General features: G+C 48.3%; 1 protein-coding gene across 5 annotated transcripts in view; it reads left to right on the forward strand.

The window, feature by feature from the left end:
* The window catches only part of CAMKK1 (calcium/calmodulin dependent protein kinase kinase 1), a 99641-nt gene that overhangs the window by 14865 nt on the left and 58785 nt on the right, over nt 1-25991 (forward strand). For 3 of the 5 annotated variants that reach the window (XM_077919442.1, XM_077919443.1, XM_028707682.2), the window contains exon 2: nt 25118-25675. In XM_077919442.1, coding sequence (XP_077775568.1) covers nt 25223-25675 — 453 coding nt within the window. In that variant the 5' untranslated portion in view covers nt 25118-25222. Of the gene's footprint in view, nt 1-19311; nt 19388-21554; nt 21672-25117; nt 25676-25991 lie in introns of those variants that run through there. The other 2 variants (XM_077919444.1, XM_077919445.1) reach the window with 2 other exon arrangements.

Below are 25991 nucleotides of genomic sequence, written 5' to 3' on the forward strand. Positions count from 1 at the left end.
GGTTCCCTATTGGTTGTTGTTGTTGATGTTTAGTCATTTAGTCGTGTCCGACTCTTCATGACCCCATGGACCAGAGCACACCAGGCACTCCTATCTTCCACTGCCTCTCACAGTTTGGTCAAACTCATGCTGGTAGCTTCGAGAACACTGTCCAACCATCTCATCCTCTGTCGTCCCCTTCTCCTTGTGCCCTCCATCTTTCCCAACATCAGGGTCTTTTCCAGGGAGTCTTCTCTTCTCATGAGGTGGCCAAAGTATTGGAGCCTCAGCTTCACGATCTGTCCTTCCAGTGAGCACTCAGGGCTGATTTCCTTCAGAATGGATCGGTTGGATCTTCTTGCAGTCCGTGGGACTCTCAAGAGTCTCCTCCAGCACCATAATTCAAAAGCATCAATTCTTCGGCGATCAGCCTACTTTATGGTCCAGCTCTAGGAGAAAATAACAGAGACCAACCAGAGAATATTGAGAAGCAAAGCAGCTAGTAAGCCTGATCTTTATTGATCTGTTGCAACAGGGTGCTCCCCTCACATGCAGAAAAGGAGGAGGACCCCGAACAAAGGTGTGCCTGCCCTTATATAGACATTTGAAATTGCCTGCCCTGGAGTCCAAGACCACCCCTAGAAACATCATACATACATCACAGAAGGGGTGTAGCTCAAGACCACCACCCCCAGACACATTATACCTACATCACAGAAAGGGCGGTCTACAGCAGAAATCTGAGTGCGTTGTTTATCTCCTGTTGTTGTTTATCTCCTGTCTGGCAGATTACCTGCTAATGCTTACTTGATTGGATACCCTGGGGAGCCTGGCCAGTCTTTTGCAATGATAAATACTTAGTTCCTGAGCCAGGTCACAGGCTCACACACTATTCATATCTTAAATGTGCCCTTAAGACAGGATTTGTGAAGGAAAAGACAATGGGGAGGCTTTTCCATTTTCCTTTGACCTTGCAGAGAAAACATTTGGTCAGTTTGGGAATCAAAAATGGTTTTAGGTCGGTCTTCCTGTGCTGATCTATGTACGTTACTGCCTTCATTTGCATTGCTCTCAACTGAGAATGAGGGTTTTTTTTTTGTGAAAAATAAATTTGAAGATGTAATCTTTGATCTTGTTAACAAAAGCAGCCGCCAAGTTAATGTTTAGTTTACTTAAGACTTACTATATACCTTGTTTCTTGAGTAAAGTCTGCTAAGTTAAACAATAATTTGCCGGAATTGAATGGTGGTCCTTTTGTAAGTGCCAAACTTTTTTTTTTTTTGTCGGCCCTTGGGAGTTTTGTAAGCTGTAAACACTGTACTTATTTTCCCCTGATGGATATCCCAGGCCTGGACACGTCCAAATGTTTAGGTTGCATGAACTTTGGGGTGGTGATAGATTCAGGGTGGTTTGGATACCGGAATTCTAACCGGACAGCAGATCCTTGGTGCAGCAGCCTTGCATTCAAATCTAATGATGATTCCATATTTCTGGGATCTTTTTTTTTTTTAAAGTACAATTTGTGAGAAAGTGTTCTCTAAGAACAACAACACAACAACATGAAGAGGCCTCCCATCCCTGGGATTTCCATTTCTGACCTTTTGCACTTTCTGCTGACCAGCTGGGCCATTTCCAAAGTGGATCCTGTTTTAAAACACAAAGCCCCACCCCTCTTAATGGGGTGGGAAGCAGCCTGGGAATTGTTCCTAAAAGGAAATTCCAATTTTAAAAAATGGAGCCGTGACAAGCTAATGGGATGTCGGCAAACTTCGGAAGCCCTTTGGACAACAGGGAGAGAGGGGCATAAGATCTTAAGAGCCTGTGAGAAATCTACGTGCAGGATCCGAGCACAAGAGCACTCGCTCTTCCTGCAGTTTCCAGGAAGTGATATTAGGAAGCACTGTTGCCTCCAACTGTGGAGGCAGAAGAAGAGTCATCATGCCTAGTTGACAGCCCTCTTCAAAATGAATTTTCCCCTTCCTCTTCGAAAGCCAGGCAGGTTGGTGGCCCTCACTGTTTGGAGAGAGGTTGATTTAAAAGATGCATAGTGAGTGCTTAGGACAGCGTGGTAGCTCAGCGAAGTGCTCTTGTATGCATATTTTTTAAATTGGTTATTAGGAAGTTTTATTGATGCACCGGGGACGCGGGTGGCGCTGTGGGTAAAAGCCTCAGCGCCTAGGGCTTGCCGATCGAAAGGTCGGCGGTTCGAATCCCCGCAGCGGGGTGCGCTCCCGTTGCTCGGTCCCAGCGCCTGCCAACCTAGCAGTTCGAAAGCACCTCCGAGTGCAAGTAGATAAATAGGGACCGCTTACTAGCGGGAAGGTAAACAGCGTTTCCGTGTGCGGCTCTGGCTCGCCAGAGCAGTGATGTCACGCTGGCCATGTGACCCGGAAGTGTCTCCGGACAGCGCTGGCCCCCGGCCTATAGAGTGAGATGGGCGCACAACCCTAGAGTCTGTCAAGACTGGCCCGTACGGGCAGGGGTACCTTTACCTTTACCTATTGATGCAGTTTTAAAGCTGCGGATTTCAGTGCCTTGTTAAGTGTTGTTTTAATGAGATTGCCGTGAGTTATGCTGTCGCTGGCAGCTTTGAGGAGGGAGAAAGTGGATAAGAGAGAAGTTCTCTCTCTCGTAGCACTGGAATTCGTGGGAAGCCGGATGTGGGAAGATTCAGGACTGATGAGAAGAAAGGGCTTCTTCACTCAGCGCCTGGTTAAACTGTGGAACTCCCTCCCACAGGAGGCAAAGATGGCGGCCAACTGGGTTGGCTTTAAAAGAGGATTGAACAAATACATGGAGGAGCATAGGAAGAGCTTGGTGAATCAGGCCCGTGGCCCATCTATTCCAGCATCCCGTTCTCACTGTGGTGACTCAGGTGCCTGTGGGGAAACCTGGAAGCCAGATTCAAGCACAAGATCATTGTCTCCTGCACTTTCCAGTATTTCTGGTATTCAGAAGCATGACTGCCTAATGACGGAATATCTAGGCGCCTTTTTTTTTTACAGTGGTATTTATTATTGTTATTATTATTTATTATTATCATTATTCATTTCATTTCTGTACCGCTTTATATTTTAAAGAAAAAAATCACAAAGCGGTTTGCAACGCATGAAAACATCAAATAATACAGAATGAAGCAAATTCAAGCTTCAAGGAAAATATTTCAGACCCTTCTCCAAGTGACAGTTTGCTTTCCCCGTATTTATTTATCTACCTGCTTGAGTTATAGAAGTGCTCCATAGCAGACGTACTCTAGGAAGCCAGCGTGGCGTAGTGGTGAGAGTGTTGGACTAGGACCTAGGAGATCAGGGTTCGAATCCCCACCCTGTCAGGAAGCTCATTCCGGGATCTTGGAGTCACTCACAGCCTCTTGACCTCCCTCACAGGGTCGTTGTAAGGATTAAGAGAGGAGGGGAGTGAGCCATGTGCTCCCCGGAGAAAAAGGTGGGTTATAAATGCAAAAAAATGAGATCTTCCGCTTGCCTGCTTAAGAGAGCTGGAGAGGCCAGCCAGATAGAGATGTCAGTCGCCAACTTGGCATCCAGGGATCTCCATGTGGTTGCACGTGGAACGATGTCTGTTGCAAAATGCGCCTGGCTCCTGGCTAATTTCTAACATTGAGGAGAAGGGCTACTAGCCAGGATGACAGGGATGCAGGTGGCGCTGTGGGTTAAACCACAGAGCCTAGGACTTGCTGATCAGATGGTCGGCGGTTCAAATCCCTGCGATGGGGTGAGCTCCCATTGCTTGGTCCCAGCTCCTGCCAACCTAGCAGTTCAGTGCAACCTTGCATGCCAGTGCAAGTAGATAAATAGGTACCACTCTGGTGGGAAGGTAAGCGGTGTTTCCGTGCGCTGCTCTGGTTCACCGGAAGCGGCTTAGTCATGCTGGCCACATGACCCGGAAGCTGTACGCCGCCTCCTCGGCCAATAAAGCGAGATGAGCGCCGCAACCCCAGAGTTGGCCACGACTGGACCTAATGGTCAGGGGTCCATTTACCTTTACCTTTAGCCAAGATGACTATGCTCGGCCTCCATGGTCGGAGGCAGTAATGTTTCTGAATACCATTTGTAGGAAAACCACAAGAGGAGAAAGGGCTCTTGGGTCCAGCTTGAGTATCTAGTTTGCCCTGTGAGAACAGGGATGCTGGAGTAGATGGGCCATTGGCCTGATCCTGCAGGTTCTTCTTATGTTCCTAACTTTGGATTGGAAGCAGAGGAGATGCATATATTACCGAAAGCTATCGGGGAGCAGCTTTCCTTGCAATCGGGAATAATTAGCTGGGCTAGCCTGATCTTTTTCGACTGAGCTGTGTGCAAGGCGGCCTTGACCGCTGAGATTGTGGCAGGCCTAGTCAGCGCAAATTAGCATTTTGATGGCTCTCTTTGCATCGCGCTCAGGCGTTCTGCCTGGGAGAGCATCCAGACCCAGCTTTGATTAGCAGGGCTAAGATAAACCCTTTATAGAACTAAATGCGGTAACGGCTAATCTCAGCAGAGTCACCTGGGTCCTGCGAGACGTAAAGAAGCTTTGCTGCTTTTGATTGTTAACATCCACTGGGCACAACACACACACACACACACACACACACACACACACAGTGTGAACACTTGTTGCTAGCAAACATCATTTTTGCAGATAGTTGTTGGGGAAATGACCTTTTTTGAGATCATGCAGCCAATCAGAAACTGACCTTGGCTATTTCTCCCCCACTCCCATTAGAGTTAGGCAATGTGGTGACCTGGGGGTGACATTTGACCTCTAACTTCCAGCAGCCCAATCCAGCAAGGCCAGAGATCATGTGAGTTGTAGCAGCAGGGCACCACTTTGGCTAAGCGCTGGACTATAAAGCCTATGCGTCAGGTGGCTCCTTACACACTACTGAACAAGAGGACAGAGATCTGCATAAAAGTGGCTTCAATGCTTCTTCATCTTTAAACTAGACTTGGACAGAATAGCCCTTCAAATAGAGGATGCCTTCAAATCAGGCATCCCCAAACTCCAGCTGTTTTGGGACTACAACTCCCATCATCCCTAGCTAACAGGACCAGTGGTCAGGGATGACGGGAATTGTAGTCCCAAAACAGCTGGAGGGCGAAGTTTGCGGATGCCTGCTCCAAATAGAGAACAGTCCCCTGTCAAGTGAAACAAATGGCCACCCAAAGCTGATGGGAAAGGGGCTCTTGTACCTTTAATAGTTGCCTGGAAGAGAGGTGTTAACTAAAGGTGCAAAGAGCCCCTCTTCTCTTTTTCATCTGGCTACACTCTCTTCTAGGCTCTATTCAGCTCCATGGTTATCCCAGATTTTCTGGGACTGGTCTTGAAAATCTGTGTGTATTCAATACGTTATTGCACAGATACTTTCAACTCTGCTTTTATAATACAGTGGTACCTTGGGTTAAGTACTTGATTCGTTCTGGAGGTCTATTCTCAACCTGAAACTGTTCTTAACCTGAAGCACCACTTTAGCTAATGGGGCCTCCCACTGCTGCCGCGCCGCCGGAGCACGGTTTCTGTTCTCATCCTGAAGCAAAGTTCTTAACCCGAGGTACTATTTCTGGGTTAGCAGAGTCTGTAACCTGAAGAGTCTGTAACCTGAAGTGTATGTAACCCAAGGTACCACTGTAATGCAAATTTGGCCTCATGTGAAAGGCCGAAGATGCTCCCCAGCCCGGATTTCCCAGTATGCCTTCAGAGAACTAAAAGTTAAATTTGCAGGATTTAAGTAACACAACTTAGCAAATACAGTGTGGGAGGCACTGCAGATATTTCTTTCCAAAATGAAGATATTTTTGGCCATTCTATCCTCCCCCTATTCCGAAGCCTCTTGCAGAAAGTGATTTATTTGCAAGAGGAATTTGTTCTTTGTGCTTCTAGATGATTAGAACATTTTCAAGAGACAATAATTGTTTATAGAGCTGGAGGAATAAAGAGCTCTGGCTGAAGCTTGCGGAATTGAAACAGTTTGAGGGGGTTGCAAACAAAGGGTGTCTGGGCGGGTAGTAGGAGTTCCCTTGGCATTAAGAGGAGGGTGAGCAAGGCGGCAAGGACACTCAGGAGAAAAAGCTCCCATCTGTTTGCGTGTAGCCTAGATGCAGAAAGATGCTCTGCGGATTCTGGTGGAAGAATCTACAGTCTAATCCAGGTCTTCAGCATGTGGGGCAAAGCTTTCATCGCCCCAGAAGATATTCCTGGGCGCTAAATTGCCCACCCATATATGTGTGTGTGCTGATTTGCTCAGCACCATCCGCTGGCATCCCTGCACCTGAGGATCTGAGCCTCAGGATGGGTAGTAACATCTCTTTATTATTTATATCCCGCCCATCTGGCTGGGTTACCTCTGGGCAGCTTCCAACACATATCAAAAAACCATAATAAAATGTCAAACATTTTTTAAAAACTTCCAAGCACTCAACACCAAAGGCAGATACGTGGTGGTAGACATTGTGGAACGGGGGTGGTGAACCCCTGGCTCTCCTCTAGCTGTTGCTTGGCTCCCATCTGTGGGATATTAGCATCCAAAATGCATATGTAAGGGCTGTAGAAGGGCTATGATGCCATGCACTCTGTGGTTCAGTTCTTAACCAACTTGTGAGTCAAAATGAGAGCAGCAGGTGTGTTGCATTGTGCTGCTGTCTGCCTCAGAGTCAGAACACCAGTCTGCCTGTAAATGTTAGGTCATCTGTCACTGTTTAATCTATGCACACTGCTATGTACTGAAGTTCTCACCCTGGGCCAGCAGGGGGATACTGTAGATAGTTTTCACTCAGGTCCACATATGCAAATAAGGGATTGAAAGTGACATTCAGTGATTGGATAGTTACAGAAAGTTGTTACTGTTGCGTTGTAGTGGAGCTCTATATAAGCAGGCTAGCTGAACCCTTCAGTTCAGTTCTGTTCTGGCCTGTGAATAAACAAGAGCTGTCTGAAGAATCGCTGTGTCGTCTGATATGTTCACCCACAACTTAACATACACAACCTGCGTTGTGTATATGTTCAGTCCGCAACTGCAAGTACACTAAGCAATTAGTTCTTTAAACTTTAAACAAGGGCGACTTGCGTAGCTTTTATAGGAGGGGAAAGAGAACGGGAGGGTCAGACGACCCAGGGCTGTCTTTTGCATACTTCCGCCAAATGGGAACTAAAGTCTAATTCCCACGCCATCAGGCCCAGTGGCTAGGGATGATGGAAGGAGACGAAGAGCAGCTCAGGCCCAAAGCCTGAATGTGGTCCTTCAGTCCTCTTTATTAGGCCCTCAGAACCCTCCCCAGGACATACACATCAGTGGCCTTGCTTCACACGCCAAATATTTTTCCCTGGCTGGACTGTGTCTTTGAGCTCTGATAATGCCTCTTCATTGTCTGGGCTAGAGAGAGTGATGATTGACTGTGTGTGTGTGTGTGTGTGTGTGTGTACAGAAAGTAGCCTACTACATACATGTAAAATCTGCATTTATTGCTCTGCTGGCTTTTGCCTCCGACTGCTCCCACTGCTGGCTGCCCTGAAGAGAATGCATCCTTCTTTTTCGCCATCCTTGTTCTTGCAGGTCCCAGTTGGCAAGCTGGCCCGCTCCCTTCTGAACCGCTTAATAATAATAATAATAATAATAATAATAATTTATTATTTATACCCCGCCCATCTGGCTGAGTTTCCCCAACCACTCTGGGCGGCTCCCAATCAAATGTTAAAAACAGTGCAGCATTAAATATTAAAAACTTCCCTGAACAGGGCTGCCTTCAGATGTCTTTTAAAGATAGGATAGCTGCTTCACATCTGAAGGGAGGGTGTTCCACAGGGCGGGCGCCACTACCGAGAAGGCCCTCTGCCTGGTTCCCTGTAACCTCACTTTAAAGTTTGTGAAGCATCCTCCAGACACGCATTTGGCCTTTTGCATTCTTCTCCCACCCTTTTCCCTGGCACTCTCAGAATGAACAGGATTTGACAGGGTGCATCCTCTCCCCTTGGAAACTGCACCGCATGTCTCCCGGGAGCTTGGTCTCCCTGGTTTCCCGCATTTTCCCCATAGTGTTCTTCAGGTTTGAAGCGCAGAAGATGTAATCTTGCAAAGGGACTTTGAATTCCCTAATGCAAGAGCAGCAGACAGTGGAGGCTGGCACCAAAAGAGAGTATATTGTGTTGGAGACTAATTGGATGTGGTTTTCGAGGTGTGTGCTTCATCGGAGGAAGGGATCTGCGATGTCTAAAGCGTCTTGCCAACTTGATCCTTCTGACTGTAGGGAAAGTTTAATTCCAGCAATAGATGTAATGTGGTTGGAATGTCAGGATAGGATTGTGGTTGCCTAGGGACAAATCGGATTCATTTCATGTTTAAAAGTGAATGCACCTTGTTATGTAGTGTAGTTTCACCCTGGGCCAACAGGGGGATACTGTATATAGTTTTCACTCAGGTCTGTAGATAGTTTTCACTCAGGTCCGCGGCAGTTATTTTAGGCGGGAACTCTGGGGCTGTTGTGGTTACAATGTGACAGCCGGCTGCCTATAAATACAGGCCGGCTGAGCTGTTCACAGTCAGTTCTATTCCAGCTTACCATAATAAAGAGCTACTTGAAGAGATCGCTGTGCCGGCTGCTATGTCAACCCACGACTTAACACTGGCGACGAGGATGGGATCGATGGACATCAGAGCACAGCCAGATGCGGCCAGCCTCTGAACTGAGCTGAATCACTGAGCTGAATCACAGAGCGAAATCACTGAGCGAAATCACTGGGCAGAACCAGTTCAGAGCTGACTGTTCTGGCTAGAGCACTGTGTTCCATCCATCGCCCTTCACGCCGGCATCGGAATCATGGCTTCACTTGTGCCTCTACCGCCTTTTGCGCCAGCCTCTGAATCATGGGACTCCTACCTCGCTCGGTTCGACTGCTACCTCCAAGCCAACGAACTGACAGCAGTATCACAGGATCGGAAGCGGGGCCTATTCCTCAGCCTCTGTGGGCCTGAGGTGTTTGCGACGGCCCGAGCGTTGGTTGCGCCTGAAGCAGTCCAGGCATCACCATGGGACACGATCCAAGAGAAGCTCCGCAACCACTACGCACCAAAGCCGTCCAAGATTGCTGCCCGCCATGCGTTCTACCACAGGAACCAGGCAGAGGGGGAGTCAATCAACAACTACACCACCGCCCTGCGACAGGCTGCAATGCACTGTGAGTTCCGAGACTTAGATGATGCCCTGATGGATCGAATCGTCTGCGGGGTCCGGGACATCCATCTGCAACGGCGTCTCCTAGCCAAGCCAGACCTCACGCTACAGAAAGCCATTGAGGAGGCTGTGGCCTCAGAAGCTGCTGAACGCTCCGCTCAGGAGATCCGCAAGTCCAGCAGCCTGCGTCTTGCTAGGGAGCCCGTTCCGGTGCATCATGAAGAGGCCAGCAGTGAGGAGGCATCCTCCAGTGAAGACGATGATGTGCACCAGACAAAGCGGGAGCGCAGGAAGTTCCAACAGAAGTCCAAGGGCCAACCGGAATGTGCTGGCTGCGGAGGCAACCATTCCCGTGCCAAGTGTCGATTCAGAGACGCCATCTGTAGGAGGTGTTCCAGAAGGGGCCACATCGCTAAGGTCTGCCGATCGGCTCCGTCTGACACCCCCCCTTCATCGACTCGCAAGTCCAAGTCTTCACTCCAGTCTGCCAAGGAAAGTTGTTTCGCTCTCACCAACTGCCGCTGCCCGTCTGGAACCACGATTGGCCAAACCGACTCGCCTACGAGACGCAAGCTGAACGTCACGGTGCTCATTGAAGGAGCTCCATGTGACATGGAGATCGACACCGGGTCTGCCCTGTCCATCGTGTCATGGAGCACCATCAAAAGACTGGTACCCAGAGTGTCCAAAAGGCAACTCGACTCTCACCGCGTACACCTGAGAGACTACCAGGGAAACGACGTTCCCGTGGTAGGCGTTGGCCGGTTCCGGATCGCCTTCAAGGATTTTTCGGGCCTGCTCCGGTTGGTGGTGGTCGAAGGTCAGCGGCCAAGCCTCCTAGGGCTAGACTGGTTTGATGCCCTCGGCCTGGAAGTCACCGGCATCAACTGCATCTCTAACGCAGAGACTGAGGGTCTGGTCAAAGACTTTGCCGAGGTTTTTGACGGCACCTTGGGCCAATATACAGGTACGCCCATCTCCTTTAGCCTGGATCCACAAGTCGCCCCCATCAAGCTAAAGCCACGCCGGGTTCCCTTTGCTCTCAAGGCTAAGGTGGACGAACAACTGGACAAACTGATCGCCCAAGGAGTTTTGGAGCCGGTTGACCACGCAAAGTGGGAAACCCCCATCGTCACGCCTGTCAAGCCAGATGGGTCGGTGAGAATCTGCGCTGACTACAAGTGCACGATCAACAAGGCACTTCAGCAGCACGCTTATCCGGTTCCTGTTGTCCAACACCTGCTGCATTCCCTGGGTGAGGGTAAGGTCTTCGCTAAGCTGGACCTTGCCCAAGCCTATCAACAACTGCCAGTCGATGATGCCACTGCTGAAGCCCAGACGATCGTCACCCACCGGGGGGCATTCCGTTGCCGCCGGTTGCAGTTCGGGGTGAGTGTGGCTCCTGGCATCTTCCAAAGCCTTATGGAGCGTCTCCTGCAAGGGCTTCCGGGCGTGGTACCATATTTTGATGACGTCTTGGTGTCTGCAGACTCACACCAGCAGCTGTTCGAGCGCCTCCGTGCCGTGCTGACCAGGTTCCAGGAGGCCGGGCTCAAGGTAAAAAGGGAGAAGTGCCAGATCGCCGTTCCACAGGTAGAGTTCCTGGGCTATCTTATCGATGCCTCCGGTCTTCATCCAACCACATCCAAGATCCGCGCTATCCAGCAGGCCCCCACTCCAAAGAACAAAACGGAGTTGCAGGCGTTCCTGGGGCTGCTGAACTTTTATAACATGTTCCTGCCCCACAAAGCCACAGTGGCTGAGCCTCTTCACCGACTCCTTAGCACTAAGACGCCTTGGGCCTGGGGTCATCGGGAGACGGCGGCCTTCAACGCGGTCAAGGCTCTCCTTTCTTCGGACAGTGTGCTGGTACAGTACAGTGAATCCAGGCCGCTGGTCCTTGCCTGCGACGCCTCACCTTTTGGCATCGGTGCTGTCCTTAGTCACCGTTTTCCAGATGGAAGAGAAGCACCGCTCGCCTACTTTTCCAGGACATTATCTCCGACGGAACGGAATTACAGCCAGCTCGACAAGGAGGCATTGGCACTTGTGGCTGGAGTGAAGAGGTTTCATGAATACCTCTATGGCAGGACTTTTGACCTCATCACTGACCACAAGCCACTCCTGGGCCTCCTCGCCGGTGATCGTCCAACTCCACCGGTCCTCTCACCACGCATGCTGCGATGGACTGTTTTCCTGGCTGCCTACCACTACCGGCTCATCCACCGCCCGGGGAAATCGATGGGCCATGCCGACGCCCTCAGCCGTTGCCCTCTTCCAGCATTTGTGGAAGACCCGGCTCCAGCTTCATCGCTCCTTATGATTGAGGATCTTCCGGCAGCGCCTGTGTCGGCTGCCACTGTGGCCTCCGCATCTGCCCAGGATCGCACCATCAGCCGGGTGCTCAACTGGGTGTGGAGGGGGTGGCCACAAGGGCCCTTTGCATCGGAGTTCCAGCCCTTCGCAACCAGACAACATGAACTCTCAGCTCATCGCGGCTGTCTGCTGTGGGGAGACCGCGTCGTGATTCCCCAGGGACTCCGTCAGCGCGTCCTGGAGGCTCTGCACGTTGGCCACCCGGGAATTGTCAAAATGAAGGCGTTGGCTCGGTGTTACGTCTGGTGGCCTAATATGGACGATGCCATCACTGCCTGGGTGTCCGCCTGTCAAGCGTGCCAGGAGTCGAGGCCTGCACCACCGGCAGCTAAGGGATACACGTGGGAGACGCCAAAGACACCCTGGTCGAGGGTGCACATCGATCTGGCTGGCCCCTTTCACGGCCGGACCTTTATGGTAGTGGTGGACGCCTATTCCAAATGGCTGGAGGTCGCCCTGATGCCCTCCACCACTACCGAAGCTGTCATCCGGGTGCTGCGAGGCCTGTTTGCAACGCATGGGTGTCCTGATGTCCTTGTCTCTGACAACGGACCGCAGTTCACATCAGGCACGTTTGAGCGGTATCTTTTGGGACTGGGCATCCGCCATGCCCTAACGGCACCCTTTCATCCATCCAGCAACGGGCAAGCGGAAAGAATGGTGCGCTCGACAAAAGAGGCACTGGCGCGCCTGGACCGGGGAGACTGGCATGAGCGGGTCGCCGAATACTTGTTCGCGCAACACATCACCCCTCATGCGGCCACAGGGAGGAGTCCTGCGGAACTGCTTATGGGCCGCCGCCTCAGGTCACCGCTCGACCGGCTACACCCAGACTTTGCCGTGGCTGAACCCCCAGGCTGTGCCAACGCACCACGGTCATTTGTCCCAGGAAACCAGGTCTTTGCCCGGAACTATGTGGGGGACATTCCTTGGGTGCCAGCCACAGTAGTGGGAGTCACTGGACCTCGCTCGTACCAGGTGGCACTCGAAGACGGGCGCTTGTGGCGACGGCACATAGACCAACTTAGGCGCAGGGTTGGGGACTTGGACACTACCGAGGTGCCCCCAACTGCGCTTGCGGCTCCAGAAGAGACACGTACAGATGGCGAGGCCCCACCTACACCTCCCTCGCAAACTGCCAGCGTGGAGCCGAACCAAGCCGTCTCAGAACAGACTCAGACCACTCCACTTGCGGAGGCTCCACTCACAGCAGCGGATCCAGGGGAGTTGGTTCCAACGCCACCTAGGGTCGCACCACAGCCTCAGCGAGAACTGTGTGGCCCTCCGGACTTGGCTACCAGTCCCCGGCGGTCTGGCAGAGTTTCCAAGCGCCCAACTCATTTAAAGGACTATGTTGTTGGACAGGTATCACTGTTGGTCTAAGTATGGGAAATGTAACCGATATGCTTTTGTGCCTAATTGAACCATTACGCGTAGTGCTGTATATAAGGAAACCATTACGATTGTAACTAACGCCTTATCTCGGTGGGGAGGGGTGTTATGTAGTGTAGTTTCACCCTGGGCCAACAGGGGGATACTGTATATAGTTTTCACTCAGGTCTGTAGATAGTTTTCACTCAGGTCCGCGGCAGTTATTTTAGGCGGGAACTCTGGGGCTGTTGTGGTTACAATGTGACAGCCGGCTGCCTATAAATACAGGCCGGCTGAGCTGTTCACAGTCAGTTCTATTCCAGCTTACCATAATAAAGAGCTACTTGAAGAGATCGCTGTGCCGGCTGCTATGTCAACCCACGACTTAACACACCTAATCTGCAGTTTCCAAACCAATAAGTGAATCCAAACACAGCCATCCTTTGAAATTTGCATTTCTTCAAATTTTGCAGTGGAGTTCTCCAACCAAGGATTGTACACAAAAATGCATATACTGTATTAGCAAAATATAACATGCAAATTGAGTTATATTAGGGGAAATTGTTTAGCCATCATGGCTAGTAGCCATCAGTAGAATGCCCACCAACATTGCTCCGATGAAAATAGGGACTTCCTATTCAATAATAATAATAATACAGTGGTGCCCCGCAAGACGAATGCCTCGCAAGACGAAAAACTCGCTAGACGAAAGGGTTTTCCGTTTTTTTAGTCGTTCCGCAAGACGAATTTCCCTATGGGCTTGCTTTTCGTCATGCGAGTTCTTGCGAGCTTGTTTCCTTTCTCTTAAAGCCGCTAAGCCGCTAATAGCCGCTAAGCCGCTAATAGCCGCTAAGCCGCTAATAGCCGCTAAGCCGCTAATAGCCGTGCTTCGCAAGACGAAAAAACCGCAAGACGAAGAGACTCGTGGAACGGATTAATTTCGTCTTGCGAGGCACCACTGTAATGTTGTTATTATTTATACCCCACCCGTCTGACTGGATTGCCCTAGCCACTCTGTGCTGCTTCCAACATATATAAAAACATAATACAACATTAATCATTTTTAAAACTTCCCTATACAGGGCTGCCTTCTGAAGGTTGTATAGTTACTTTCCTCCATGGCTTGGGGGTCGCATAACTCCATACCCTCCAACATTTCTCTGATGAAAATAGGGACGTCCTAAAGAAAAGCGGGACATTCTGGGATCAAATCAGAAACCAGGACGGCTTCTTTAAATCCGGGACTGTCTCTCGAAAACAGGAACACTTGGAGGGTTAGGGCTTTTAATTACCTATGGAGGGTCTGCAGTAGCCTTCTCTGTGTATTTGTCCTCTCCAAGTTTGTAGCCGTCCCTGCCTTCTATCAGAATAGGTAAAGTTAAAGGGACCCCTGACCATTAGATCCAGTCGTGGCCGACTCTGGGGTTGCGGCGCTCATCTCGCTTTATTGGCCGAGGGAGCCGGCGTACAGCTTCCGGGTCATGTGGCCAGCATGACAAAGCCGCTTCTGGCGAACCAGAGCAGCGCACGGAAATGCCATTTACCTTCCCGCCGGAATGGTACCTATTTATCTACTTGCACCTTGACGTGCTTTTGAACTGCTGGGTTGGCAGGAGCAGGGACAGAGCAATGAGAGCTCACCCCGTCGTGGGGATTCGAACCGCCGACCTTCTGATCGGCAAGTCCTAGGCTCAGTGGTTTAACCCACAGCGCTACCCTCTATCGAAATAAGTGCCATATTAAATATGCACTACGTGAAGATGTAATTTCTTTTATCTGTCCTGAATCTTCCAACTATCATTGGAGTTCCACAAGTTCTGGTGCTACGAGAGAGGGAGAAAAACTTTTCTCCATCCACTGTCTCCATTCCATGCATATTGTTATAAACTTCTGTCATATTGCCTCTTACTTGCCTTTTCTCAGAACTGAAAAGTCTTATGCTGACCATGAGGTTTAGATTGCTTCCCCAATGAGCAGGTGACTGTAATACGTCTGTCTCCTTCCACTGTCATCTCTTGCCTCTCACCCTTGAATTATTTTGTGGTTGGAGGGATTAAGGGCGAGAGAGAGAGAGAGAGAGAGAGAGAGAGAGAGAGAGAGAGAGAGAGAGAGAGAGAGAAAGAACACTGTGCCGGTCAGGACAGCTTGCGTCTGTTGTGTAACTGAAATGAACATGGCGGAGTAAATGTTAAATATGCAACATTTGCTGGTGGGGAGCAGATGTTTTGCTGCTCGCTCCGTAGGCCTAATTTGTGTTGCTTTGACAAGCTGACTGCGCACCTGAAGGAAAAAACCCCTCCGTTTGCCCAGGGAGGGGCTGATGGGCTCCAGATGGCGCCGAATAATTTCTGCACATCGTTAATGTAAAATGCAGTTAATAGGGCCTGGTGTTTGTTTTCCTATTTGCCTCCTACTTGCTATGAGGGGCTACAGAGAAAGCTGCAAATAGTTACGAATCCTTTCTGGAAACCTTGATTTAGTCATTCTTTTTTCAAAAATGTAATTGCATCAGACATTTATAACTGTGCCTGATCCAGCAGAACTCTTCCTGCTTTTTAATCCTCTATCCTTTTCTTTGTACAAAATGGCAAACCCCTCAACTGTCCCAGGAAAACTGGGACACCCCCCCTTTTTTATTTGTGTGAGAGCACGGCAGCCATTTTGGGCACCATAATCTTGCACCGTAGTCTCGCCCTGGAAAAGGCGCTTTTGGGGGGAGCGACAGTGTTTTGTTATTTATTTATTTCTATTACCTGCCCTTCACCCTAATATAGACCTCAAGTGTCGGAAGCCAGGGTAAAGATGTGAGTCTTCAGCATCTTCTGGAAGCTGTATAATGAAGGTGCCCAATGCTCTTCTCTGGGGAGGTTGGGCCACAGTTTAGGGGCCACCACAGAGAAGGCCCTCTCCTGGGCTGCCACCCCTACGAGACACTGAGGGTGGAGGAGCTACCAAGAAACCCCCCTCTACCAATCTCAGCACACAATAGAGTCTCTAGGGAAGGAGGCTGGCTTTCAATTATTGGGGGCCGAAGTCTTTTAGGGCTTTAAACACCAGCGTGAGGGCCCAGAAATGAAATGACAGCCGGTGTGACTGCTTTGAAAAGGGGTTTATGTGAGATCTGATACGGAAGGGGGGGCATGTCTTCTTCACCTCCTTCTTCGCTACAATATATCCATTTATTTCTAATTGTCAATGTCAAAAGGGACTAAAATCTATAAAATTCATAGAAAATCAACGTGCCAATTTGCTCAATTTCTCTAGGACTCCATGACACCTCCCCTGTCCTCCATAATCCCTCAAGCAAGGTGTCAAGACCCTAATCCTGTCAAATCACTCTGCCAAGCCTTTCCTCCGGGCAATGCCAGGTGGCAGACCATGCATACATGGACCATTGTCTTCTCATCACCGGTACTCAGGATGTGCTTATCTGTGCATATCTCCAGCTCTGCATATTCCCCCCTCCCTCCTCCATATGTTAATCCTGTGTGACCCAACCTCTTCTTAATGTGTTCATGATGTAATCTGTGTAACCCAACCTCTTCTTAATGTATTCATGATGTAACTGGGATGTATTTTGCACTGTATTCTGGGACATGGAGGGAAGTTTCAAAAGTTCATGTCACCCCTTTCTCGCTGTTCAATCTCGCCTTGAACCTGTTGCGCAATAAACCTGGATCTTCTGCAGTTTGCTCCTGTCTCCGGCTGAGCTCATTTTCCTCCGCAGGGACCCGCGGACTTAGTCCGACGAGCTGGGTGGCAGAGCAGCCTCGCACCCAGATTTTACCATAACAGATCTAAACAGAACCCCAGGCAGTAATCTGGTTGCTACATTTTGGACCAGTTGGTTTTCCTGAGTCATATTCAAGGGCAGCCTCACATAGCAATATCCCTGTTTGGAAATTCCCAGAGCATGGAGTATACCATACCCCGCAAGTGTCCCATTTTAAGCAGGACACCCTGGATCAAAGAAGCCAATCCCAGGCTCTGTTTGGATCCCAGAAGGTCCCATGTTTTTTGGTCTGGCACTCTGGTGTGAGCCATTGCACCAAACTGCCAGACCAGAAAGCACTCTGATGTGTGACCTTGTTGACAAGCGCCGGACCTGAAAGCGCCGCACTCTTCCTGACACCCCAATTTGGGGACGAAAATGTCGGGAGGTTTTGTCCAAAAGGTACTCTACCCATGCCTCGTTGCCATGGCCTACAAGACGCCTAGTGTGGTGGGGCCTCTGCTAACAAAAACTCTCTTCCTCTCGGATGCCTTTAGCATCCTTCGGATCATTCCCTCTGGCACAAAGCCATTTCACCCAAAACCTCTTCTCTCTTCCTGTGTCACTCATCTTCTTCTCTTTTTATATCCTCCCCAAGAATGAATGTAAGCAATCTGTTGCCATAGCAATGACAACTTCGCCATCACCCGGGAGTCCGTAAGTACTTCAAGCGCCTGGCTTCTGTCAGCAGCAAGCACTGTCAACTTTCTTGCATTGTCGCCTCTCTCTCTCTCAGCCCTCCAATTTCTTCCCACTCCTGGTGGGTTTTTAGAACCATTAATAACCTGAGGGAGAATCATATTATCGTTCCTCCAGAAGCACCTGGAGGGGCCTGCAAGATCCCCGGCTAGCTGCAGTGCGGAAGTGGGAAGAAATTAAATTCGGTTTGCGTATCATCGTGAAGCCGCCTCGTTCGCATTTTCAGGGGGGGGCGCGTGGAAACAACAAACTGAACCACAGCCATCTTTAGAAATTCGCTGTCCTGAAAGGAACTGGCGATACTGGTGGAAGGGCCAGATTCTGGAGGGGGTACACCTTCAAACATTGATTTATTTTATTCGTCTTGTAAAAGTTATACGCTCTGTTTGATTGTCAGAAAAAGCCCTCAGAGCACTTTACAAAGAGGATAAAACCACAGTATTCGAAAGTCTGGGAGACAGCTATTTTAGAAAAAAAATTACTTGAAAATTGTCCAAGGTCAAAGTAAAAAAGGCACATTCTCTTTGGTATGGTGTGATTTCATTATGTATATAAAGGATGCAACAGATGGATCTGTTGCCGTTCCAGCATTTAAATAGATCTGGCTAGGGCAATGAACTGAAATGCTAGTATCATGTTTGAGTTTTTTTCTCTGTCTTTCCTTCTTTAGTTTTCTGAAACTTGACCTCTGCCTGCAAATCCTATTTTCTGGATAGCAGAGATATTACTGGTGCTCAGTTTTTTGTTTTTCTGCTTGCTGGTTGCTGTAATGCAGCGTTGGCCAAACTTGGCCCTCCAGCTGTTGTTGGACTACAACTCCCATCACCCCTAGCTAACAGGACCAGTGGTCAGGGATGATGGGAATTGTAGTCCCAATACAGCTGGAGGGCCAAGTTTGGCCAACACAGCTTTAATGTTTTGATGTTTCTCTCTTTTGGAAGTTCACTAGTATTGTAGAGACCATGCTCCCTGACTTGATTTTACTGGGTCTTGGATTGCTGTTTCTCTCTCTGTATGTATGTACTATAAAAAGGAGTAAAATTATTTACAACAACAACTCCTCTGAATTTACAGTTCAGTAACGTGCACCAAAATGCATATATTAAGATGAGATGTGCATGGAAATGCATTAATATACTGCTACAAAAATAGCAGAAAACCATCCAGTACGTTAAGAAAAATTGCAGAAGTGTTTATTACGCTAAATCCTCAGTAAAATGCCAATGAATCGTCACAAGGATTTAATGATAATAATAATAATCCACAAACTAGTGTGGAAATGTGGAGAACTGAATGTATGAATGGAAAAATGATAAACTGATAGAAATCAGAATTGTCACATACTCCCATCCCTGGGACACAGGTAATGCTGCAAGACAGATCAAGGATTCTCTGTGTTCTGACTTCGCTATTTATAAACAACAGGTACCCATGAGCACACACACACACACACACACACACACACCAGCACTCTAATAAGCGTTGGCTGGAATTATTATTATTAATAATAATTTATTGATTGCTTTTTGCATCTGTGTCAAGGTGGTTTACAAACAGATGTTGGCAAACTCTTTATGGTTTCCATAAATATGAGATAGGCAGGGTATAAATAAAATAATAATAATAATAATAATAATAATAATAATAATAATAATAATAATTTATTAGATAGCAGTATATAAATACAGGAAACTCCCAACTGACAAACATCCAGTTGATACCCACATAGTGCCAAAATCAGAAGTGACCTAAAAACTTCACTCAAAGGACAAAATGAAGCCGAAAGCAAAACGAGAATTGCCTTTACTTCTATAAACAAACAAACTGCAGGTAGCTGGATTAATTTTGCCTCCTAACTTTCCACCAGCTCTCCCCTTATCCCAGTGGCTTCTGGGCACAGGGTTGTGAACAGCAGCTATTGTGCTATTTTCATGAGGACTAGTGTCATTTCAGATCTCGGGCTTAACTAGTGGCAGAGAACCGGTGTTGTGTTGGGTGTCTTGTGAGTCAGACCTCTTGGCCCCACGAGGTTAGCATTGCAGCTTTCATTTTTCCTGAACATATTTTGTTGTTTTAAATTAGCCTCCCGCCCGCCTCCCCCCCCCCTTGGGTAATTTTTGTCTGATTGTTGCTTATATGTGCAATTAGGGTAATTGCGTCTGATTATGCAAATGCGTGTCATTGTGTAATTAGAAGCTGGAAGATAAAGTATAATACATCCATGGGCTCCCTCTCCTTTCTTCCTGTCTCCTTCCCCTCCCCCATTGTTTTGAACTTCCCGAACTGGCTATAATAATGCAGAAAGCAAGTGATTATTGTGATCACTCTTGACTTTGGGATGAAATTGTTCTTTCGGAGCCCTGGAGTGCTTTGGAACAGGTTTTTAAATGCAAACCTTGCTGTATGGCTAGAGAAGGCTGGTCTGCTTCAGCTATTCAGCTACCACTAACGTGGGCCGTAGAAATGGTAGAGAAAGCAGGGTACCTTGCACACCAGGTCCTGATCCAGCGACAGTTGTGCCCCAGGAAGTAGCATGAAAGAATGAGAGCAACCAGAGCTACAGTCCTCACCCCCTGTTGAATTCAATAGCACGTTTTCGCTCCATAAGACACACTTTTTTCCTCCTAAAAAGTAAAGGGAAATGTCTTTGCGTCTTACACAGCGAATGCGTGGTCCCTGGAGCCGAATTGCCCTGGGGCGAAAAGCAGATCGTGCTTTTTTTTTTAAGAAAGAGGAAAGGGGGTTTGAAAGGAAGCCGCTGAGCAGCTGATCGGCAAGCGATCAGGAGGGAGATAAGGGACGCTAGCGATAAAGGAGGCTGCCTGGGAGAGGGGAGGTAAAAGCACATGGATCCTCAGGATTTTTGCATTGGGTCACCCCAAATTCACCATCAGATCACATAGCATGTCCATAGCTACAGCCTGCACCAAAAAAAAAATCATGCATCCACTGTTTTGTGGGGCCGCAATGGCGCAAAAACGTGGTTATAAAGCACAGATCCACATGGATTCTCAGGATTTTTGCATTGGGCTACCCCAAACTCACCGTCAAATCACGTATCATGTCTGTGGCCACAGCATGAACTACAAAAATCATACATCCACTGTTTCGTTCAGAATATTTTTTTTCCCTTGTTTTCCTCCTCTAAAAACTAGGTGCGTCTTCTGGTCAGGTGTGTCTTATGGAGCGAAAAATACGGTAGATAGACGTCTGTCAGGGATTCTTTAGCTGTGATTCCTGCAATGCAGGAGGGGAGAAGGGTTCTTGTGCTTGAATCCTGCTTGTAGGTTTCCCAAAGGCACCTGGCTGGCCGCTGCTGGACCAGATGGGCCATTGGCCTGATCCAGCAGGCTTTTCTCATGTGCATACTGACGGAACGCAAAAAGATGAATGGCTAGCATTAAAAAACAACAATTTTTTTCTCCCATGGTAGGTCAGGGAAAGGGATTTAGCTATATCTCTGAGAGATTTCTGACGGAATCAAATTCCTTGATGTCCTGGGAAGATGGCAAGGGTATTCCTTTTATGGCGGCTCCTCTCTTCCTGCTATGATGCCTTCCGGATCAGTACTCCTTTGATCTGCCCCTAAGCTTGCCATAAATAATGCAAGGGAGAGGGATTCAACCCAGCTAGAGGAAAGGCCGGCCAGCAGAGCCTAGATAAGGTTGCCACATAACGTTACTCCTCCTGCTACGCCCCTGCAATCAAAGCCAAGATCTCCATTTTGCACGCCTTTCCCAGAGACCTGAGGGGAAGCAAATACGTCGCAAGATGCACCCGGCTTTTTTTTAGCCTGAGGTGAACCGTGGTTTTGGTGCCAGTGGTCCATCCTCAATCAAATTAGGCTGCCGTTGTGGATTTCTTCAATAACTGTACTGTTGTAATGTTTAGGTGGAGTCCCCAGGCTTATATAGAGGCATTCCCTCGCCTTAACACTTCGCTTGCATAGAAATAGAGTCACGTCCTCAGAGGAAAAGCATGCCTGCACTATCTGAGCTGGATACCTGATTTAGCAAGAAGAACAGTGTGCCAACTCTCTATCTCTCTATTCCCTCTTTAGGGAAGCTTTTAATGTTTGATGCATTACTGTATTTTAAAATATTTTGTTGGGAGCCGCCCAGAGTGGCTGGGGAAGCCCAGCCAGATGGGCAGGGTATTATTTATTTATTTATTTATTTATTTATTTAATATCTTAGGGGCTGCCACAGAGAAGACCCTCTCCTGGGCCAGCCCCCCTGAACTTCTGAGAGAGGTGGAACTACAAAGAAGGCCCCCTCTGCTGATCTTAACACCCGGGAGGGACTGTGGGGAAGGTGGCTGCCTTTCAAGTATTTGGGGGTCTTATCGGACTTCGAACACTAAGATGAGCGCCTTGAGCTTTGCCTAACAGATTTCCCTAAAATGCATATTTATGCACACTTTCTCCTACCACTAGTTTTTGGTTTTTAGAACCACCTCCTGAACTTCAGAGAAGTGCAAGATTCAGAGGGCTGCATTTGGTTTCTGGGTCTTGCTTCAGGAAGTGGGAATGCGGAAGGCTGGCATCGAAACACAAACCGAACCGAATTTCCCCTCCATCCTTAACCTCTGTTGCAGATCTTTCATTTTGCCGTCGAGCAGCAGTTGTGTGTCGCATATGCTTTTAAAAAGGCAGCTGCTCAGCACCACAAAGGAAAATGGCAATAAACTAACTGCCTTTTCCTGAAATAGCATGGGGCAGATTTTACTGCCACGCTGGGGTTCTTTTCAACAGATGCTCTGCAGGAAGGGAGATGAATCGCAGACAGTTACGGCCGGGGATCTCCAAGGGGAGCATGAGTTTTATTTGAAACAATTTCATTTCCTTTTGGCCAGGTGCCCAAACATCAGCAGACAGCTCCTTCGCCGTGAGAAAGGAAATGTGTTGTTAGGGTTGGAGAGGTGGGATGTCTTAGAAAAACCAGCAAAATACCCTGCCACCCCCTGCCATTCCTTTGCTGCCCTCTTACACAACTAGAATTAGAGGATATTGTTCCAGCAAAAACAAACTCTTTTGAGACTGTGGCCACATTCATACTGTACTCTTAAAGCACTTTCATGCCACGTTAAACAGTCATGCTTTCCCTCAAAGGATTCTGGGAGCTGAAAAATGGCGGGAGTAAAGGGAAATTTGGGGCGGTATCCCGGCATACAGTTCTTTCCTGCTGTTTTCACGGGGGGAATCGTGCAAGAACTGAAAGATAAAGGCGGAGAAGGCGGGCAGTAGCGACGTTGTCCCAAAACGTTTGTTGTACCCATGACTCTAACCACTACGCTGCGCTGTCTCTGTGGTTTGGGTATCATTTTATTTGATGTCATTTTATTGAAATGGTTTTTGTTTTTTAAAAAATGAGTGGTAGTAATCAAGGCCCATTTTGGTAGGGTTGGTCTTGATGTGCCTTCCTGAAGGAGTTGGCTAGAACCAACTGTTATTCTCTCCAAACTGGTTCTGCGTGGGTATCCTTAATTTGCATCTTCTTCCTTCGGCCCTTGTCCGTTTTTATTATTGTTGTTGTTGTTGTTACAATATTCCAACAGTAAACAAAAGGCTACGTGCTTCACCCTCCGTTGGCTGATAGCATCTCCGGACAGGGAAAATTTCCATTGGCCCTGAGGCTTCTCCCCTCCAGTCCATATTGTGACACACTTCCAGCTTCCCTGAGTTGGGTGAAAGATGGGAGGTGGCCAGAGGTCTTCCCTGCGAAGGCACCCTCTATTTCAGTGGTTCCCCACTTGGGACCCTGTGGACCCCAAGAGGCATCACTCATCGCAGCCAGGGAAAAACATGTAGCAAAAGTTCAGAGCTGGACTAGTGGGCGACAGTGGCCAAAGGCCCTTGGCTTGAGGGTCTTCCGCCCCAGCCTTAGGCCACTTCAAACATTCATGGCTTCCACCAAAGAATCCTGGGAGCTGGAGTTTGAGAATTCTTACAGTGGACCTGTTGCTTTCGCAAAGCCACAATTGCCAGAGTTCCCTGGGAAGAGGGATCGACTGTTAAGCCACTCTGGGAATTGTAGCTCTGTGAGGGGAACGTGGGTCTACTAGCAACCCTCAGCACCCTTAACAAACTACAGCTCCCAGAATCCTTTGGGGGAAGCCGCGACTCATAGCTCTTTAAATGTACAGTCGTACCTCGGGTTGAAGTAGCTTTGGGATGAATATTTTCGGGTTGCGCTCCGCGGCGACCCGGAAGTAACGGAGCGCGTTATTTCCAGGTTTCGCCACATGCACAGATGCTCATAATGACGTCATGCGCATGCACGGAAGTGGTGAATCGCAACCCACGCGGACACGGATTGTGTTCACTTCAGGATGCGAACGGGGCTCCGGAACGGATCCCGTTCGCATCCAGAGGTACCACTGTACGGCGTGGATGCAGCCTTAGAAGAAAGAAGGGGAAGCATTTTGGCAGACATGGTGCAAGGACGCTTCTGCTTTTCGTGGCGGAATGAAGTGGCCGCGCTATTTCTAAATCAAAGCAGAAGGAATGGAGGAAATGATGAAACGGGAGGGTGCTGGTTGTGTGTGAATTCTTTGCAATAAGAGGCCTGTTTGGGATTCAGACAGTCCGTGGTTTGCAACGCTGATCGAACAGTTCTTTGCCGTTGTCACGCCGCGACCTTTCCATGCCTTGCCCTGCGTTCTTGTCGTTTGCTTGCATATCATTGCGCAGTTGAGAGGTTTCCAGTGGTTTTGATCTAGTGTCATGCTGGCATCCAAGCTGCTCTGGTTTCTGTTTTTGACTGTGTTTTAGAGATTTTCAACATGTGAACTGTCCAGGGAACATGGTTGATTGGGTGTAGGATGGATGGGAGAGAAGTATGATTCAGCTCACATTTAAAGGCGAATCCACCCACTTAAAGGCAAATCTATGAAATTTGCAGTTTCCAAAATAGTCTAAGAACCAATACGCAGCCATCTTTAGATAAACACACTTTGCTGAATTTTGCACCGCAGTTTTCCAGCCAAGTAATGTGTTTTAAAAAAATACCTATATGTGAGTGAAATGTACATAAAAATGCATATTCTTCTTCTTCTTATTATTATACTGTACTGATCCTTCATCAAGGATCAAAGGGTGGTTTACAATATAAGAACACAAATAAACACAACACATATTGAAAATAGCATTCAGAAAGGCATTATATTAGGGGAAACTGCTTTGCAAAAATGTGCATTAATATCTATACATCTATTATCTAACAAACAGCTTTAATATCTATACATTGAAGAAATTAATGCCGATGAACTTTCCCAAGGACTTTTTTAAAAATCTCAAACTGATGAAGAAATATGAAGACCTGAATTTATTATTTATTTGTTTGTAAAAACTACTTTTAATTCAACGGCACGTAAGAAATAAGGACAGAATGAGGGGAAATACCATTAAATTTAAACATGCAAACAGAAAAAATACAGATATTGGTTTCTGTATTCGCAATGATTATTCCTATTGCAGCGTGATCACATATACTTTTAAAAACAATTTTCTTTATTTGTTAGTATCAGGATGCTGTCCTCGGGGTCTGATGACATTCACAGTGGCTGGAAACCACGGCATAGGAGAGGGCTCTTGTGTTTGAATCCTGCTTGCTGGTTTCCCACAGGCATCTGCTTGGTCCCTGTGAGAACAGGATGCTGGGCTAGATGGGTCACTGGCCTGATCCTGCAAGCTCTTCTTACGATCTTACTTAGTTACAACTACGCAGGCTTGACCATGACTTTTTGTGATACTTTCCAGGTGTCCATGCGGCAGGGTCTCCACCTCAGATGCTTCCCATGAGCCACACCGCTCCAGCACCCTCCGTTGTCGTCATCTAAGAACGCGGAAAGCCACGAATCGAGGATGGGGGATTCCGCAGCCGAGACAGCGGTCCAAATCCCCGATGTCTGTTGCAAAGACACCCAGACGGAGCTCGCCGAGAGAGTCGCAGCGATCCACGTTGCCGTCGGCCCCGACGCCACCGACCAAAACGGCCAAGGAACCATCTCAGGGAATGACGTTGGGTTCTCCAAGATGGCTGCCAACAACCAAAGGAACGGGGTTGATGTTGATTCGGGAACATCCGAAGAACTAGATGGTGCTCACGAGTTGCTGGCCCCAAAGAGGGCTCCAGCAAGACCCATCCTCTCTGGCCGGAAGTACTCCCTTCAGGAAAAGCCCGCAGGGAACTATTTGGCTTCTTCAGATGCTGCAGGCTTCGGTCCATACGCCACGGGCCCTTCCACTCACATCTCGCCACGGATAGTGCGGCGGCCGACGATAGAGTCCCACCGAGTCTCCATTTCAGATGCTCCGGTGGGTTGGCTCTCCCTTTTGGATGGATGGGGTGTGCTGTCAACAAAGGGCGGTTGAAAAATACTTTTTGGGTGAACTGATAAATGAAATTCACACATCCCGCTCTGCCATTAGACAGAGTGAGGCAAACTCCTCTGGCAGCCATTTTGGGGGGCTGTGAAAAGGAAGCAAACAGATAGTTATTTAATGTATTGTTATTAATGCTGCTGCTGCTGCTGTTGTTACTACTGCAGTTTTACAGTCAGGGGGTGAGAGAAGCAATTGTGGGAATATCTATCTGAAGCGCTGACATAACTTGACTAACTTTGGTTTGGGA

Source organism: Podarcis muralis, chromosome 15 (assembly GCF_964188315.1).
Source record: "Podarcis muralis chromosome 15, rPodMur119.hap1.1, whole genome shotgun sequence".
NCBI lineage: Eukaryota > Metazoa > Chordata > Lepidosauria > Squamata > Lacertidae > Podarcis > Podarcis muralis.